Raw genomic sequence first — 15,233 nt, forward strand, 5'->3', positions numbered from 1 at the left:
CTCTATCCTTAGGTCAAGGTCATTACTAGTATTGCAACAGAGATTTGGGTGTTGGGTGGAGCTGGAACCTGCTAGATCTTGTAGGTTAGACCATTTAAAATAACTTTATTTTTCTCAGCTGTCCAATCCCCAATGACACTTTGTGGCAGTGGATGATTAAACACATGTAGTAGCTAAATATAAAACTTGCAACTTTCAAATTTATCATCTCTAGGACAATTCAGCTGTAGCTGAGGCAGTGAGGTTATTCACTCGAGTCCTTTAAAATGCAGCAGTGGCTTCAACCAAAGCAGATGTGTGTGTAATAAATTAATTTGTTCCCCAAAATACTTTATTGCTGATATGAAAACAGTGTTTCTACCCTAAAGGCTTTGTAAAAATTAGGAAACCATATGATTCTCTTGGGAACCTTTGGTTGCACCAATCTTTAAGGTTGCAGTATGTTTTAGTTCTGTCCTGTCAGCAAGTGAGCAGATGTTCATATGCTTTTATCTAACTGGGCCAGAGATGTGCTGTGCTGGTAATACTCCTTGCCACCATCTAGCAGCTTTTTCCTGAAAAGCTTTAGTGAGAAGCTTATTTGAAGGCATTTTGTAATTAGCATCTCCAGACAATATCTGCTACCTCATCAGTTTACAAGCCTCTGACACTTACTCTGTTTTCTTCAATTTCTCCTCCACACTGCCTTCTGATAGTTTTAAAGCCATTCATGTTTTCTTCAGATATCCATACAGGAGATTTTAGTCCCAGCTGGAGCTTGGCTTAGCATGAGCTTCTGAGAAAGCCTCTAGTTCTGCCTCTCATGTGGAGGTTTTATCATTTTTATCTGTAAAGTATTAAGTCCATCCCTTTGCACAAAGGAAGGATGTTGGTTTTTCTGAGGGATAATACAATGGAAGCATGTTAGTTTTTCTGAGGGATAACACAATAGAAGCATAATAGTTTCTGAGGGAATACTGCTACATAAACAAGGAATGGTGTTTATGTCTTAGTCAACAAAGATGGCAGCATTTCAGAAAGTTTCTGAAGATGTTTAAGGAATAACATCTAGCATTTATTGAGTACTAATTGTGTGTAAGGCGCAGGGTTTAGTCCTTTGTGTATATTATATTAATGACTCTTGACAGCAGTCCTTTAAGTAGAACTCTAATTTACCCTATTGTTCACATGACGAGTATGAGGGTAGTGAGTGGAATAATTTGCTAAATTCCATACCAGATTAGAAGCTAGAAACCATGATCATTTTTTTTTATCATGATAAAGCATTACTAGGATTTATAAGATACAAAAGAAGAAAAGTTACCTTCCAGATTTGGTCAAATATATTGCATGTGACTCATTAAATATTGTTTTGTCTGCTGTGTTGGGTGAAACTACCAGCATCTTGTAGGTTAGACCATTTAAAATAACTTTATTTTTCTCAGCTGTCCAATCCCCAATGACATTGAATCATGCTGATTAACTGCAGTCACATTTCCCAAAATGGTAAATATAAGCAGTTAATTTTACTATTGTCTTAAAATATTCATGGAAGCAAAGAATAAAACAGGATAAACATATAGCATAAATGTTCAAATTCTCAAATTCACGTAAAGCCTTTTCTCACCCCTTCTCTTTGTTTCCTGAAGGAAGCTCATGTATTGGTTTTACTGGTAGGAAGGAATGATGAGCAATCTAAAAATGCTTCTACCTACTTGTCATTTCTTTGATATTCCATTTAGAAATGCAGAGAGTTGTCATTAGTCTCCTATTTAGAAACTTTATTAATATGAACAAAAGATAAGTTATCCATAAAATTAAATTGCTAATTTAAAAAATTCTACTCTCAAACTTTTCAAAACCATAATCAGAAGCATTTTATCTTTTAATTCAAGAATATTTTCTATGTGAACACATGCTGGGGAAAAGATTACTGTCATGTTTTTATGTTTAACATGTTTGCTTGGTAATTAATATTGAATGCATACCAGTAATTAGGAAACTAATGCAGTAAATACAACTCAGAAGATTCTGCTCATGTAGTTACTATGTGATCCAAGTGAGTTTATTTATGTACACTATTTAACTACTGTCAAATTTCATCTAAGATTTAAATCAAGCAGCTTGAATGCTGACCCTTGCATCCCTCACAGGCTCTCTTCCCTTGAACTGTTTGGACTGAAAGGAATTTGTCTCATGGTCACTGTTGGATCAGTGCAGGCTGCACTTGACTTCTGTGATGTTGCCCAACTCCTATCACCATTATTCGTGTGGTGATCTGCTTTTATTTTTCTATTTGGCTACTCTCCTTCATTTCCCCTAACAGTTAAAATGACGTGGGCATTTGGAAAAACTTACTTGCCAAAGTTTTGGAGAAAACAAGGAGTTAGACATCATTTTGTTTGAACAACTACCACACAAAGACACAGCTTCTGATCGTAGAACATGGCTAGTTATCTTGGGGTTCCAAGTTCTTCAGCTAATTCAACCCATCCCTCTTTTCAGGATCCTAACCAAATCCTTGGAAAATCTTTTTGTTTAAATATATTGAACTATATTAGAGTTATGCCTGATGGGTCTTATATTTTGTAGCTACAGACACATTAGAAAATTTCCTGACATGTAGAGAAACAGTTCTTCCCCTGAGAAAAATGTTTCTTCTTGGTGGGCCAGTAAGCTCAAATGGCAGCCAATTTTCACACTAACGTTTCTTCAGTCATACCAAGTTAACATAATTTAATTGACTGAAATGAATATACATGTTACAAGTTCAGATGAGGAGAAGATTTAAGTGAAAGATAATTTAAGAGCTATTTTATTAGATCAGGTGTGAAGATTAGTTGTTAGGTGTGATGACAGAGGAGTAAAAAAAGGAATGGAAAGAAAAGAGGACTTAATAGGTATTGACGTGTGACAGGAGAGTGATTCCAGAGGTCATTTTGAAGTTTTAAGCCTTGAAGGGTGGACATCTTCTGGTGCTGTTGTCAAGAATGAGAGTCAGCTGAGTGGGCCAGTTCAAGGGGGAGAAATATCACAGGTCAGCAGTGACTCAGTATCAGCTGAGTGAAAAGTCCAGCAGGCTGTGGGGATAGGGGAGGACAGCTCAGGAGAGAAGTTCTCGTTTGTGATGTAAATGTATGTCTCCTCAGCCTGGGTAACAGTTGAAATTCTGAAGGTGAATGGGTTTGTGGTAGAGTGTGATGAGTAAAAAGAAGAGACTGGTAATTAATGAACACTTTGTGCTACTTCTCTCTCTAAAATACAGCTTCTGCAGGTGTATGCTTCATCCAGCAAGAACTAGGGAAGGTATCCATGTGAAAGGCTTTTGAGAAGAGTAAAATGTTAATGCACAGAGAATAAGTTTTTTAACTATAAACACATTGTTTATGTAATAGCTTGATTATTTTAATAATCCTGTGCTATAATAATAGCTAATATGTATTTAATATTCAGTATATAACTCATTGATCCTTGCATAAACCTTATCATACAGGTAACACCTTATTTTTATCAGTACCTTTTTACAAAGAAGAAAATTGAGGTGGAGAAATGTTACATAAATTCTCTCAAGGTCCTGTTGCTATGAAGTGGTGGAGCTGGGATCTGAACCCAAATAATCTGGTTCCAAATATACACTTTAATCACTATGCTATAGTACCCTCATGTATAACCATCCCTACACAACAATCTTTGATAGGCCTTTTCCAACATGGTCCTAATTCATAGGGAGTCACATGGCTTTTATGTCTTACATGAAGAAAAGATGAGTTTTTTAGCATATCAACAGGTTGCTTAATAGATTCTGGATGTTTCTCATCATGTTTTTAATAGACTGGTAAACAGTACCTGGCTTGAAAGGGAATATATTAGTACTTCATGTTGTATAGGAAGAAAAGAGAATACAGCACAGCAAATTGATCTGCTAGGGTTTACTGCATGCAGACTAGTTAAGCTACAAGGCAGTTTTTTGAAATAATAAAATGTTTATATTAACAACAAGGCTGAACAATGCACACAAGTTGAATGCATCCATCAATTAAGACTCAAAGATAATTGGTATTCATTAGTGTGGGTGAATTAATACTCTTCATGAAAATAGCAATATTGATTTAATTAATTAGGAAATTGGATACTAGTTTCTAAGTTTCTCACATTCAACATACCAGAGTATTTCCTCTTGGTATGAATTTGGGCTGGCTTCACATTGCAATGTAACATTCACTCTTTTTCACAATAAATCACTGAGCAAACATTTCCAGTCAATGTTCCAAGCTATGTTTAGACAATGGCAGGGGATATGCAGCGGACAACACGAGGACATCCAAGGCAAACTGTGAGTAAAATTCAGAGATCTAGAAACGGAAATGGGGTACCCCTGTAAAACACCAAGAAGCAGAGATCAAGATGGAGCCTGGGTCTAAGAGCTGGTAAATACTAGAGGGTGAACACATCAGAACCAAACACAGAAGATGATTTTACGGCAGGAACTAGGTGAATGTTGCTTAATTTTACAAGCGTGTCACCTAACCTGTGCTAGACAAGTGACATACAGAGATGACTGTACATTTTCCTGTCCTTGATAGCTTATGCTTAAATCTCTTACCACTTAGAATGGGCATGGCCACCCATGTGCTCCTAGAAAGTGAGTGACCTGCTTATTTACAGGCTGTGAGTGATAAGATTGTGAGACAGTGATGTTCTTTGCTTTGTGTTTTTGTTTGTTTTTCTTGGGCAGGTTGTTTTTCAAGGTCAAATGATTTCAGCTTTTGAACAGGATGAAGTCATAGCTATTGATGATATATCGTTCAGTTCAGGCTGCTTGCCTTCAAGTGGTAAGAACTTTTTCTTATTTTGGTTCTTATTGTGCGTATATAAATTCAGTGCAATTTAAACATTGTGTAATGACTTTGCTCTTTGTTTTGCCTGATGTATTAGAATGGGCTATTTTCCATTGATCTAATACTTTGTATAACAATGACTAGATTTATGCTAGAAGCAGAAGATAGGCTGTTTCTCACTGTCTGATGCTATAAAGAGCTGAAGGGGTAATTTAGTCTCAGATTTGAAACCTTGTAGCAATGATCACACTGGCTAGTTAAATTTTGCTAAGAGAACTCTGTACCTTCTAGGAGACTGGGAGAAAACTGGCTTCCATGCACTTGAAATTGTCTTCTTGGAGAATCGATTTGACTATTACACTGAAAGTCACAAGTGGAGACAGATATGAGTTATAATCTGTATTTTTCATTTAGACTGAAGGAGCTAGATCAATAAGCCAGATATATCAAATGTAAAAAATTATTCATATAGGTCCATTGATTATATTACCTGAATAGTATTCAATTCATCATTCACATTGTTCTCAATAGAAAGGCTCAATGTTAAAATTTTAAGTTGGACAGGATGAAACTAATTTAGTCTAGTAATCAAGCAAGAATCATATACATATAAAAATACATATGTATGTATTATATATGATATACATATGAATATATATGATATGATTATATGTAATATATATGAATATAAAATCTACTTGATAGTTTTTTTCCCTTTTAAATTTTATTATACTTTAGTGTGATATAGCACAATAAAGATAGCTGTTTTGTAGAAAGGATTGCAAGTTCTAATTTGGTACAAAGATTTGATAGTTGTGGTAAGTAATATTTCAAGAAAAGAATTCATGGATTGATCTACCCAAGAGAGACCAAGTCATCTTGATAAAGGTGTCTTTATTGTGCTTATTTTCACTCTGCTGGAATGAAAGAGTATGTATCTCTTTCCACTTAAACGAAAGTAGGGTTTTATAGGAGCTGGTGACAGCCCCTTCAAATACTGGAAGCATAAAGGTCTCTTATCTTTGTATTGTCAGTTCTTGATATTTATAGCTAAGAAATCACCACATGATAAATTGAAATATAAATTGAAATGGAGAGCTTTAAGGGAACAAACTGTAACCTTTACCTATTCCTAGAAGTAAGTAATTAAAGTATAAATCTCAATCCTTTTCTCTAAAGAGCGACGTCATTTATTCCATTTATCAGAAGGGAAGCAATAGGTCAGTATAGAATATATTGTTACCTCCAGACAAAGCAAGCAACCTCTGACTGTTCTGCCTTTCAAGTGTCCCCTAATACTCCCCATCTGTTACTCAGCCTGGTATTCCTAGATCCAGAGCATGGCTGGCTTATGCTTGATTTTTAGTTGAGACATCTAGTCCCTGACCCTGATTGTTTCAGCAGTGACTTTCTATATCTCAATTTTATCATTTCTGCAGGAATTGGGGTCTTCCAAACAAAATGATCCCTAACTAGTCTTATTTATTGCCCAGACCTGTTAATCACCCACAAAGGAGAATGAGGCAATGAAACCAGCTTTTGGCTGGACTTTCTGAACTGTCAGGAGGTTGGGAATTGGCTGCCATTGAAACTTTGTTTGCATTCCAAATAAATACAGGAGTGTGCTTGTGTTGTGCTTGGGATTTGAAATCACCTGTAATTGCATTCTATCATTTCAGACATGAACTTTCTCTTCATCTGTGGCCCTGGGAATCAAAGCCATTTCCCTGATTACCCATGATCCTTATCTTGGGCTCAAGGCCAATGTAGATGGGGCATAATAAATATTTGGAAGACAAATGCCAGACTTTTTAGTAAGCACTTAAAAGATCTCTATAAAATCACTGTAGAAGTGAAAAAGCCATAGTAGTGGGAGTGAGAGCATCAGAAAATCAGAATGCAAGGAGAAATCACATAGAAAAATACTGGCATCTATAATTTATAAGACAATAGTTATAATGTTTATAACCCTATTGTTTTTGAGGTGGTGTGGAAATAAAGCTTATTGAAGATGAGGCATGAATTTTAAAGCTAAGTTATTGAAAAGGACTGAAACGTGGGTATTAAATTTATACAACATTATAAGATTTAGGGCTAGAGAAGACTTTGAAATCCCAAACAGAAATCTTCAATGCATATGGAAAGCAGACCTGCCTGGATGGTTGCACAGGGCATTAAGTTGGCTGTCATGAGCCAAGATGATTTTACACATGAAAGAATAAATAATTGTGTAGAATCAACATTGGGGATTTAGGAGCATGGCAACTTTAATTTTAGACCTTGTGCTTCATGGGGCATTGGAGAAGGGTGTCAGCCTCTAGGAAAGCTGCAGAGGACTTGGTCTCCTGGGGAGAAAGCCAGTATTCAGGTAATGATACCTAGTGTGCTCTTTGAAGGTGGGAGTGTGGGGAGTTTTGCATTTGTTTTTCAAATAGTATGAGGATTGAGGATGTATTTAAACTTTGGGGAGGAAAAGACAGCAGTATGAGGATTAATAATGGGGAAAAGGGTAAAGCATCATCGTATAGGATTGGCACTTAGATGGTGTTACATTTTGTAAATGGTAGGAATGTGAAAGGTGGTAAATTAAGTAGTATTAAATTTCCAAAAGAGGCTCTTCAGTCAAGTTGAGGCACTATCGTGATAGACTAACCCAATGTAATTATAGAATCATATGGAGGAATGGTTGATTTTGGGCTTTATTCCAGACCTGCTAGATGGGGAATCACTGATGATAGGCCCTGTATTTTATAGAAAGCTCTGAGGACATTTTTCCTGAAGCTAGCCCATCCCAGGTTTAGGAACAGAACTAGCATTTGAGAACCAGAAGACCTGGTCTCGTGTTAATTATAGCACTTGTGATGGCCCTGGGCAGAGTCCCAGTTGACCGGACCCAGTGGTTTCAGTGTCATGCAGTCCTGGTGGTGATAGTCAGGATGCATCTGAGACACAAAGGCACAGCCAACCCAGTCTCCTCTGGAAATGTCCACTAGGAACTCCTCCTCCAGTGGAGAATGGGGTAGGAATGCATTTGACTGTAAGAAAACAGAAATGTTTCTTAGGTGACTTCAGAAAATAGAAGAAATAGCCAATTGTAGTATAGGTTCTTCAACTGCAAACTATTAAAGTAAATTCTGTAAATTCTATTCTTGGTATTTGCCTTATTCTTGTTACTTCATGTTCAAAAAATGATCGTTGAAGCTCTGTACTATTTGCATTTTGGGCAGGAAGAAAGAAGAAATGAGAAAGGGCAATGTTTTTTGGCTAGAACATTGGTTAGTTGATTGTCACACAGACAGTCTTAGTTGCTGGGAGGCTCATAAAATTGTCTTTATATTTAACCACTAATTGAGGCAGGCAAGGAGGACAGGTCTATGAAGTGAGTGAGCAAACACATTTGCCACAGAAATTCAGTATCAACATTTTAATAAGTAAATACCAATTTTCTTTCAAAATCGATTCCCTCCCCTGTTTGTCCTACTTTAGTTATTGACATCTATTTGGTCTCACTCATGTATGTACATACATGTATATGTACACTTACAACATTATTTCTCTTTATTATAGGAACCGCTTTTAATGAAAGTGTTAGATACAGGTATTTTCATGGTTTCTGAACATTTTGCAAGTTAAACAATAAAACTAAATTATTTTTTTAATGTTAGAAATCTTTTAGACTATTCCCAAACCTTCAAAGAGTATCATTCTAATGCCTGCCTTTATGAAGATAAGAACACTCACTGTACATTTATTGAAAGAAGGATCTCTAGGCTTTACCAAAGTAACAAGTACGAAAAAAATATCAAGGTTTGTGACTGTGACTAAATAAAAATGTGCTTAATCACTGATTCTTGAATAAATTGCTTATTATAATTTTTATAAAGATTGTACTCTGTGTCTCATAATCAGAATATTGTGAATATTCAATGAACATTTTTAGATTGATTTCCAGGACTTTGACTTAGTCTTATTTATAAAGGCCCCAAATACACAAATCATCCCTCAATGGGAATCTGAATGATTCTTACCTATTATCCAGTTAAATAACTAAGGACCTAGTAGGCTTTTGTATCATATTAACTTTTAGCTATCTTTTAAGCTCTAATAACTGTTCATTGAAATCCATAACTAATTTAAGAAAATTTGCAAAGAAATTGTCAAAGGCACCTGTAGTCACAAGTGGATGTCAATTATAACTTTTATTGCAATGGCCTTGAGACTTGAACTTCATTCTCTGTTATCTGAGAGAGTCAGTTCAATTTCATGGAACCTGTTTGTATAAGATAAGATTTAGAGAATGGCAGGCTTTATACTTGTGGCTTCATTGGCATAGAGACCTTGAAATGATTGAAAAAGTTTCATACTGCTGATCATGTATCATTGATAGAGGATTTTAAAACCCCCAAAATAATTTTCCATAGCCAGATTGTGGTTCAGTATAAGAAAGAGAGGGTGGGAAGGGAGAGAAAATGAATATGAATATAAATATAAATTATAATATAAATAATTGACATCTCTAAATAGCTTTGAGTTCTGGGATTGAGTGCACTAAAATAGAAAGAGCTGTCCAGGAGATTAACTGATTGACAATTTATACCACCAATACCATAGTTTTTATGGTTTCAAATTTCAGTTTGGGGGCTAAAGTTAGTAAGAGTGGTTGGCCTTGGTGAGAGGTAGTTAATACCAACTGACACAAGCCATATTTCTAATTCCATAAATTTATTATTGACTATTTTGCTATTTTCGCTTACAATACTTTTGTGAGTTGTTTTATCTTGTATAATTAGTGAAAAATTAGAGATAATATGTAACATTTAATTTGCACTACGGCTAGTACTTAATTATTTAGCTCTAAGAAGCAGAAGATATGCAGCTGTTATTGAATCTACAAATATTACAGTTTTAATCATTCCATGATAATTTTTATTGTGCTATCTTTGCTTCACTTATTGCCCAAACTGCCTTCACTACATATACAGTTTTATTTTCACTGGGTCTTACATTCAAGAGGCTTTGCATATTCATCATCTGTAAGCTCCCATTATGAGAAATCAGACAATGGATGTTATTCATAAGTCATTTTTATGACCAGTTGCTTCCAAATAAAATGTATATTCCAAATAAAATGTAAACAGTTTATATAGATTCTATGGTATTTTTAAAAACTTTATCAAATTGTTCTTAGGTCATTCATTTATTCATCCCTGAAGCAAGTATATATTGAGAGCCTACATTGTGCCAATAATTTTTCTGGACATCTGGGGAGACAGCAGTAAAAAATACAGTAATTTCTGTATTAGTGGAAGGGAGAAAGTTACCAAGCAAATAAATAAAAAACATATTTCACATCAAAGGTGATACATACTATAGAAAGCAATTAAATAGAAACCTGAGGTAAGGCGTACTGCAGGTGAGGATGGGATGAAGTGATAGAGTAGTCATGCATGGTTTCATGGAGAACATATTTTCTGAGCAAAAAACCCCCAGGAGTTGAGGGAGCAAGCCATGTGTATATTAAAAGAACTGTAAATACAAAGGTCCTGAGGCAAGAGTATGCCTGGTTTGTATGAGGAAGATCATGGTAATGAATTTTGAATTTATTTCTTGTAGGATGGAAACCCATGTAACAATTCTGAACTGATGAGACATGATCTGCCTCATAATGAGGCAAAGGCAGTAACTGAGAGGCAAAATAAGAAGTTATTATAATCCAGAAAGAATCATGTTCCTTTAAACCAGAATTGGTAGAAGTAGAGGAAGTGGTCGGATGTAGCGAGGTTCTGGATACGTTTCATAGATAAAGCAAAGGTTTGCTGATGGCATGTTTGGTGACAATGAGAGATAAGTAATGGATGACTCCAGATGTCTTGTCTGAACTGGAAGGATGGAGTTGTCATGAACTGAGGTGGGACAGAATGTGGGAGGAAAAAGTTTAGACAGAGAAAATCAGAAGTTTAGTCACAGTCACATTTTTATTGAGACACATGCTCGTTATCCATGTGTATGGGCCAACTCAACAACAGGATATCTGTACTGGAGTCCAGTGAAAGGTTTGGGTCTAAGGCAGAATTTTATGAATCACTGGCATTTCGGAAATCATTTAAGGGCATAAGACGGGGTGATAGTAACAAGATAATGATCATAGAGAAGAGATCCCTTAGCTCCAGGGCTCTCTAATGCTGTTTCGTATAATGTTGAGGAGATGAGGGAAAACCAGCAAAAGAGATGGCAAATGATTAGCTAGTAATTTAAGAGGAAAACCAGGAGAATATTACATACTAAAATCTACTGAAGAAAGCATTTTAAGGAAGAGGGAATGATCAACTATGTGCAGATTACTGATATGTCAAGTACCTTGAAGAGGAAAAATTAAATAACAGATTCAACAATATAGAGGTCAATCTTGAGATATTCAGTTTCAATGAAGTGGAAAGGGTCAAAAAAAGAAATGAAGTTCTGATATGTGCTATAGCATGAATGAACCTTGTAAACATTAGGCGAAGTCAAAGTCAAACACTAAAGGCCACTTATTGTATGATTCCATTTATATGAAATGGGCAGGTCCATAGAGTCAGAAAGCAGATTAGTGTGTGCCAGGGGCCCAGGAAGAAGAGAGAATGGATGTGACTGTTAATGGGTAAAGAGTTTTGTTTTGGGGAGATGGAACAGTTTTGGAATTGGTGGTAATAACTGCATAACATTCTGAATGTATAAAAGCACTGAATTATACCCTTTAAAATGGCTAAAATGGTAAATTTTATGTTGTATAAATTTTACCTCAATAAAAAAAATTTAAAAACCTCATTGGAACAAGTTCAAGAGAGAACAGGGGAGAAGAACTGGTGCCAGAGACAGTGAGAATAGGCAGAACATAGAGAAGTTAGTTGGAGGGAGTTGGAAGATCTGGAGGTTTTCTTAAGATGTGTGAAATTTTGTGTCCTAAAAGAGAATATAATGATGTAAGAGAGGGGAGGAAATTGCTGCAATGATTCCTAAAATGCGTTTTCTGCATAAATGAAAGGATTATGCCTAGAGCTGAACATAGCCAATTGACCCATAGTTCTGGGAGGACAGAGGTGTGGACAGCCATGCAGGTAGATTGGTGGCAGGACTTGAGAAGTTTTTCTCCTGATTTCTCTCATTTTCCCAGTGAAATGTGAAGTGAGAATGATGATAGGGAAGAAGGAGTTGGAAGTTTAAGGAGGAGAAGAGGGTTTTGAATAGTTGCCTTGGAATGGAGGGAAAGGAATGAATGAGGAAAATGTACAGGGTGACCACAGTGCAATGAAGCGAGTCATGAACATAAAGTCCTTTGTGCGAGCATAGTGGTGGGCTCACTTGCTGTCTGCTGCATGCGTGCAGGCTGAAGTAGGTGGAGAGCTCTCTGTTGGTCTCAGCTATTGGCCAGGAATCTCTGGGGCACTCCTCTGAGCCTGTGCTACTTGTGGCCAGCCCCCCAGATGTTTTCTCAGCCAGAGCCAGCCCTTGTGGTTCTTGTTATGTTTGCAAGACACACCTCAGCAACAACCATCAAGGAACATTGAAAAATCAGGGTTTATTACACAAGTCTTGAAGGGTACATGGGCCACACAGTGAGATCATGGTGGGGTAGAGAGAGAGAGAGAGAGAGAGAGAGAGCTGGGTTCAGGGTAGGGGCCAGGGTTTTATGAGTGCACTTTTTCATTGGTGAATTGAACACAGAAGAGCAGGAGTTTAAGTATGGGAAAGGGAAAACTGAGTTCACACAGTTGATCAGTTTCTGGGTCAACTCAGGGCTTTTTAAAAGGGGAACTTTCTGCGGATAAAGTGGCAGCAATGTGTGTATGGAGATGGATGTCTTTGAAATGGAGGCCTCTGGAATCAAAAGCTTAATGTCAGGCACTTAAGTTACAATCACAAAAGCTACTTGTCATGTAGTTATGTTAGGAGCTTTTGTGCTTATCAGAGTTTTTGCCCTGAGAGTCTGGGGAAGCACAGGAGGTCCAGGAGATGACTAGCTCTCTGACATTTGTAAGAAAGAAATGGGGCTGTGAAGGAGGATAAAAGGAATTGGAAAATTATACCCTTCTTCCCTCCTTAAACTTCCTTTAGCTCTTAGGGCCTGGTGCCATCCAAAAAATTGTTAGGGTTGAGATAGTAGAGGGAGTGGATGAAAAGACGGGAGATGGTTGGGAAGTAGGCCACTTCTAAGATAAAGGATGTGTTGTCATCACTAGTAATGGTAATTCTCAGAGGAATGCTAGCAGAAGCATTCTTCATGATCATCAATAAGAAAAAAATCAAGAAACTAAGAGGCAAGATGAGTGTGAATATTAAAATGACAAAGAATGATGGTGAATCAGAACCTAAATCTTCCAGATTCAGGGCCAGAGTACCAATGTCTGTAGGTGACTACAGCAAGCTGGCATAGTGAGAGACATCATTTAATGTTAGGAGATCAAAGCTCAGGTATTCAGGAGGTAAGAATGAGAATTATGTGCAAGTGGCAATAAGGTCAGTAAAGACATGTAATCCACCTTCAAGTCCTGTGTTGGAAGGAAAAATAGGCAACGTCAGAGGGCTGCAGGGGAAGTCGTTCCAGGGCAGAGCCAGCTTCCAGTGAGAGGACACCACATGCTGTATTTGTCACTTGTATAATTGCCCTTCTATACCAGGCTCTTTGTTTCCATGTTAGAGCATATTACTCACTTCAGTGGAGATATGGAAGATTTGGTTTGGGGATTAACAGTCACCACAGGGATCTCAGTAAAGTCCAGAAGCACTGGCATGGTTGTTTATTTCTGTCTCTCTGTTTCTGTGATGGTGTTGCCTAAGGGGAGATGCTGCCATGGGGAGGAGTTGGACAGAAAGTGCTTTCTAGAGCAAATGTTAATATTTTAACATGAGTCTTTCCATTTGCACCTGCAACTCACTCCCTGCCAATCTTTAAATTTAACAGATGAAATTTTACCTTGTCAAGAAGAATCGAATATGGAGCAGAAACTATGCCATGTTGATACAAGTCTCTGCAGATTTGATTCTACTGATGAAGGATCCAGGTGTAAGTGTTACATTGAGATGCCTGCCTTGTTGGTGTTCATGAGACTCAGACCACTAATGGGGGGATACTTATTTGCCAACCTTTGTTGACGTTTATGTCCTAGTTTTAGCTGGAGTGTTATTGGAGTTTTAGCTGGAGTGTTATTGAAAGTCTGGTTTATTCAAAAAGTGAAAGATACTAAATATGTCAGTGTGAGGTGGATGTGTTTTGTAAAACAGTTCCATTAAATATCATCTTTAGCACTATTTAACATCTTAAAGCACCATTATATACAGTGCTTCTTTAAAATTTCAATGTGGGGAGGCGGAGCCAAGATGACGGCGTGAGTAGGACAGTGGGAATCTCCTCCCGAAAACATATATATTTTTGAAAATACAACAAATACAACTAATCCTAAAAGAGAGACCAGAAGACACAGGAGAACAGCCAGACTACATCCACACCAGTGAGAACCCAGCGCCTGGTGAAAGGGGTAAGATACAAGCTGTGGCCTGGCGGGACCCGAGCGCCCCTCACCCCAGCTCCCGGCGGGAGGAGAGGAGTAGGAGCGGGGAGGGAGAGGGAGCCCAGGACTGCTAAATACCCAGGACCAGCCACCAGCACCAGAGCGCAGACACAGTGCATGTGTGGGGTGCTGGAAACTAGGGAAACAGGACAGCAAGACCTGTGAGCGCGTCCTGAAGCTGGAGCCCCTGTGACAAAGAAAAGCGAGTGCTTTTTGAAAGTCTTAAAGGGACAGGGATGCCACAGCTAGACGGAAGCTTCCCCTGTCAAAGTCCAGCAGCTGGAAATTCCAGGGAACCCCAGGCGCACTAACCCCCCTGGGCAACAGCTCTGAGACCCCTCACGGAGGTAAACAGCCAAACAGCGCCCCGTCCATTACCCCTCCAGGGCCCCGCCATAGCAGAGCAGCAGCCTGAGGCAGGCCACGCCCACAGCAAGGGAGCTTCCTCCATACTGGCCGGGCAAGATACAGAGACCCAGTCTACATGCAATTGCCCAACACAAGCCACTAGGGGTCGCAGTTGTCCCAGTAAAGAAAGGCCAGGAGCAAGTGGAAAGCATTGGCCCTCCCAGCTGACAGAAAGTAAATAGCTCACCATTGCACCTATCAACATGAAAAGGCAAAAAAATTTGATCCAGACAAGACTAACCCAGATGGCTTCGACATCTGCTACATCTTCCCCTGAGAAGGAACCTGGGGAGATAGATTTACCCAGTCTTCCTGAAAAAGAATTCAAAACAAAAGTATTAACCATGCTGATGGACTTGCAGAGAAATATGCAAGAACTAAGGAGGGAGAATACAGAAATAAAACAAGCTCTGGAAGGACTACAAAACAGAATGGACAAGATGCAAGAGACCATTAATGG

At 38.0% G+C, this 15,233-nt stretch overlaps 1 protein-coding gene across 1 annotated transcript in view; it reads left to right on the plus strand.

The window, feature by feature from the left end:
- The window catches only part of MALRD1 (MAM and LDL receptor class A domain containing 1), a 694,454-nt gene that overhangs the window by 38,877 nt on the left and 640,344 nt on the right, over positions 1-15,233 (plus strand). Inside the window, exons 5-6 of the mRNA XM_057498267.1 lie at positions 4,715-4,811; positions 13,759-13,860. Of these exons, the coding sequence (XP_057354250.1) occupies positions 4,715-4,811; positions 13,759-13,860 (199 nt within the window). The remainder of the gene's footprint in view (positions 1-4,714; positions 4,812-13,758; positions 13,861-15,233) is intronic.

Source organism: Manis pentadactyla, chromosome 3, assembly GCF_030020395.1.
Source record: "Manis pentadactyla isolate mManPen7 chromosome 3, mManPen7.hap1, whole genome shotgun sequence".
Lineage (NCBI taxonomy): Eukaryota > Metazoa > Chordata > Mammalia > Pholidota > Manidae > Manis > Manis pentadactyla.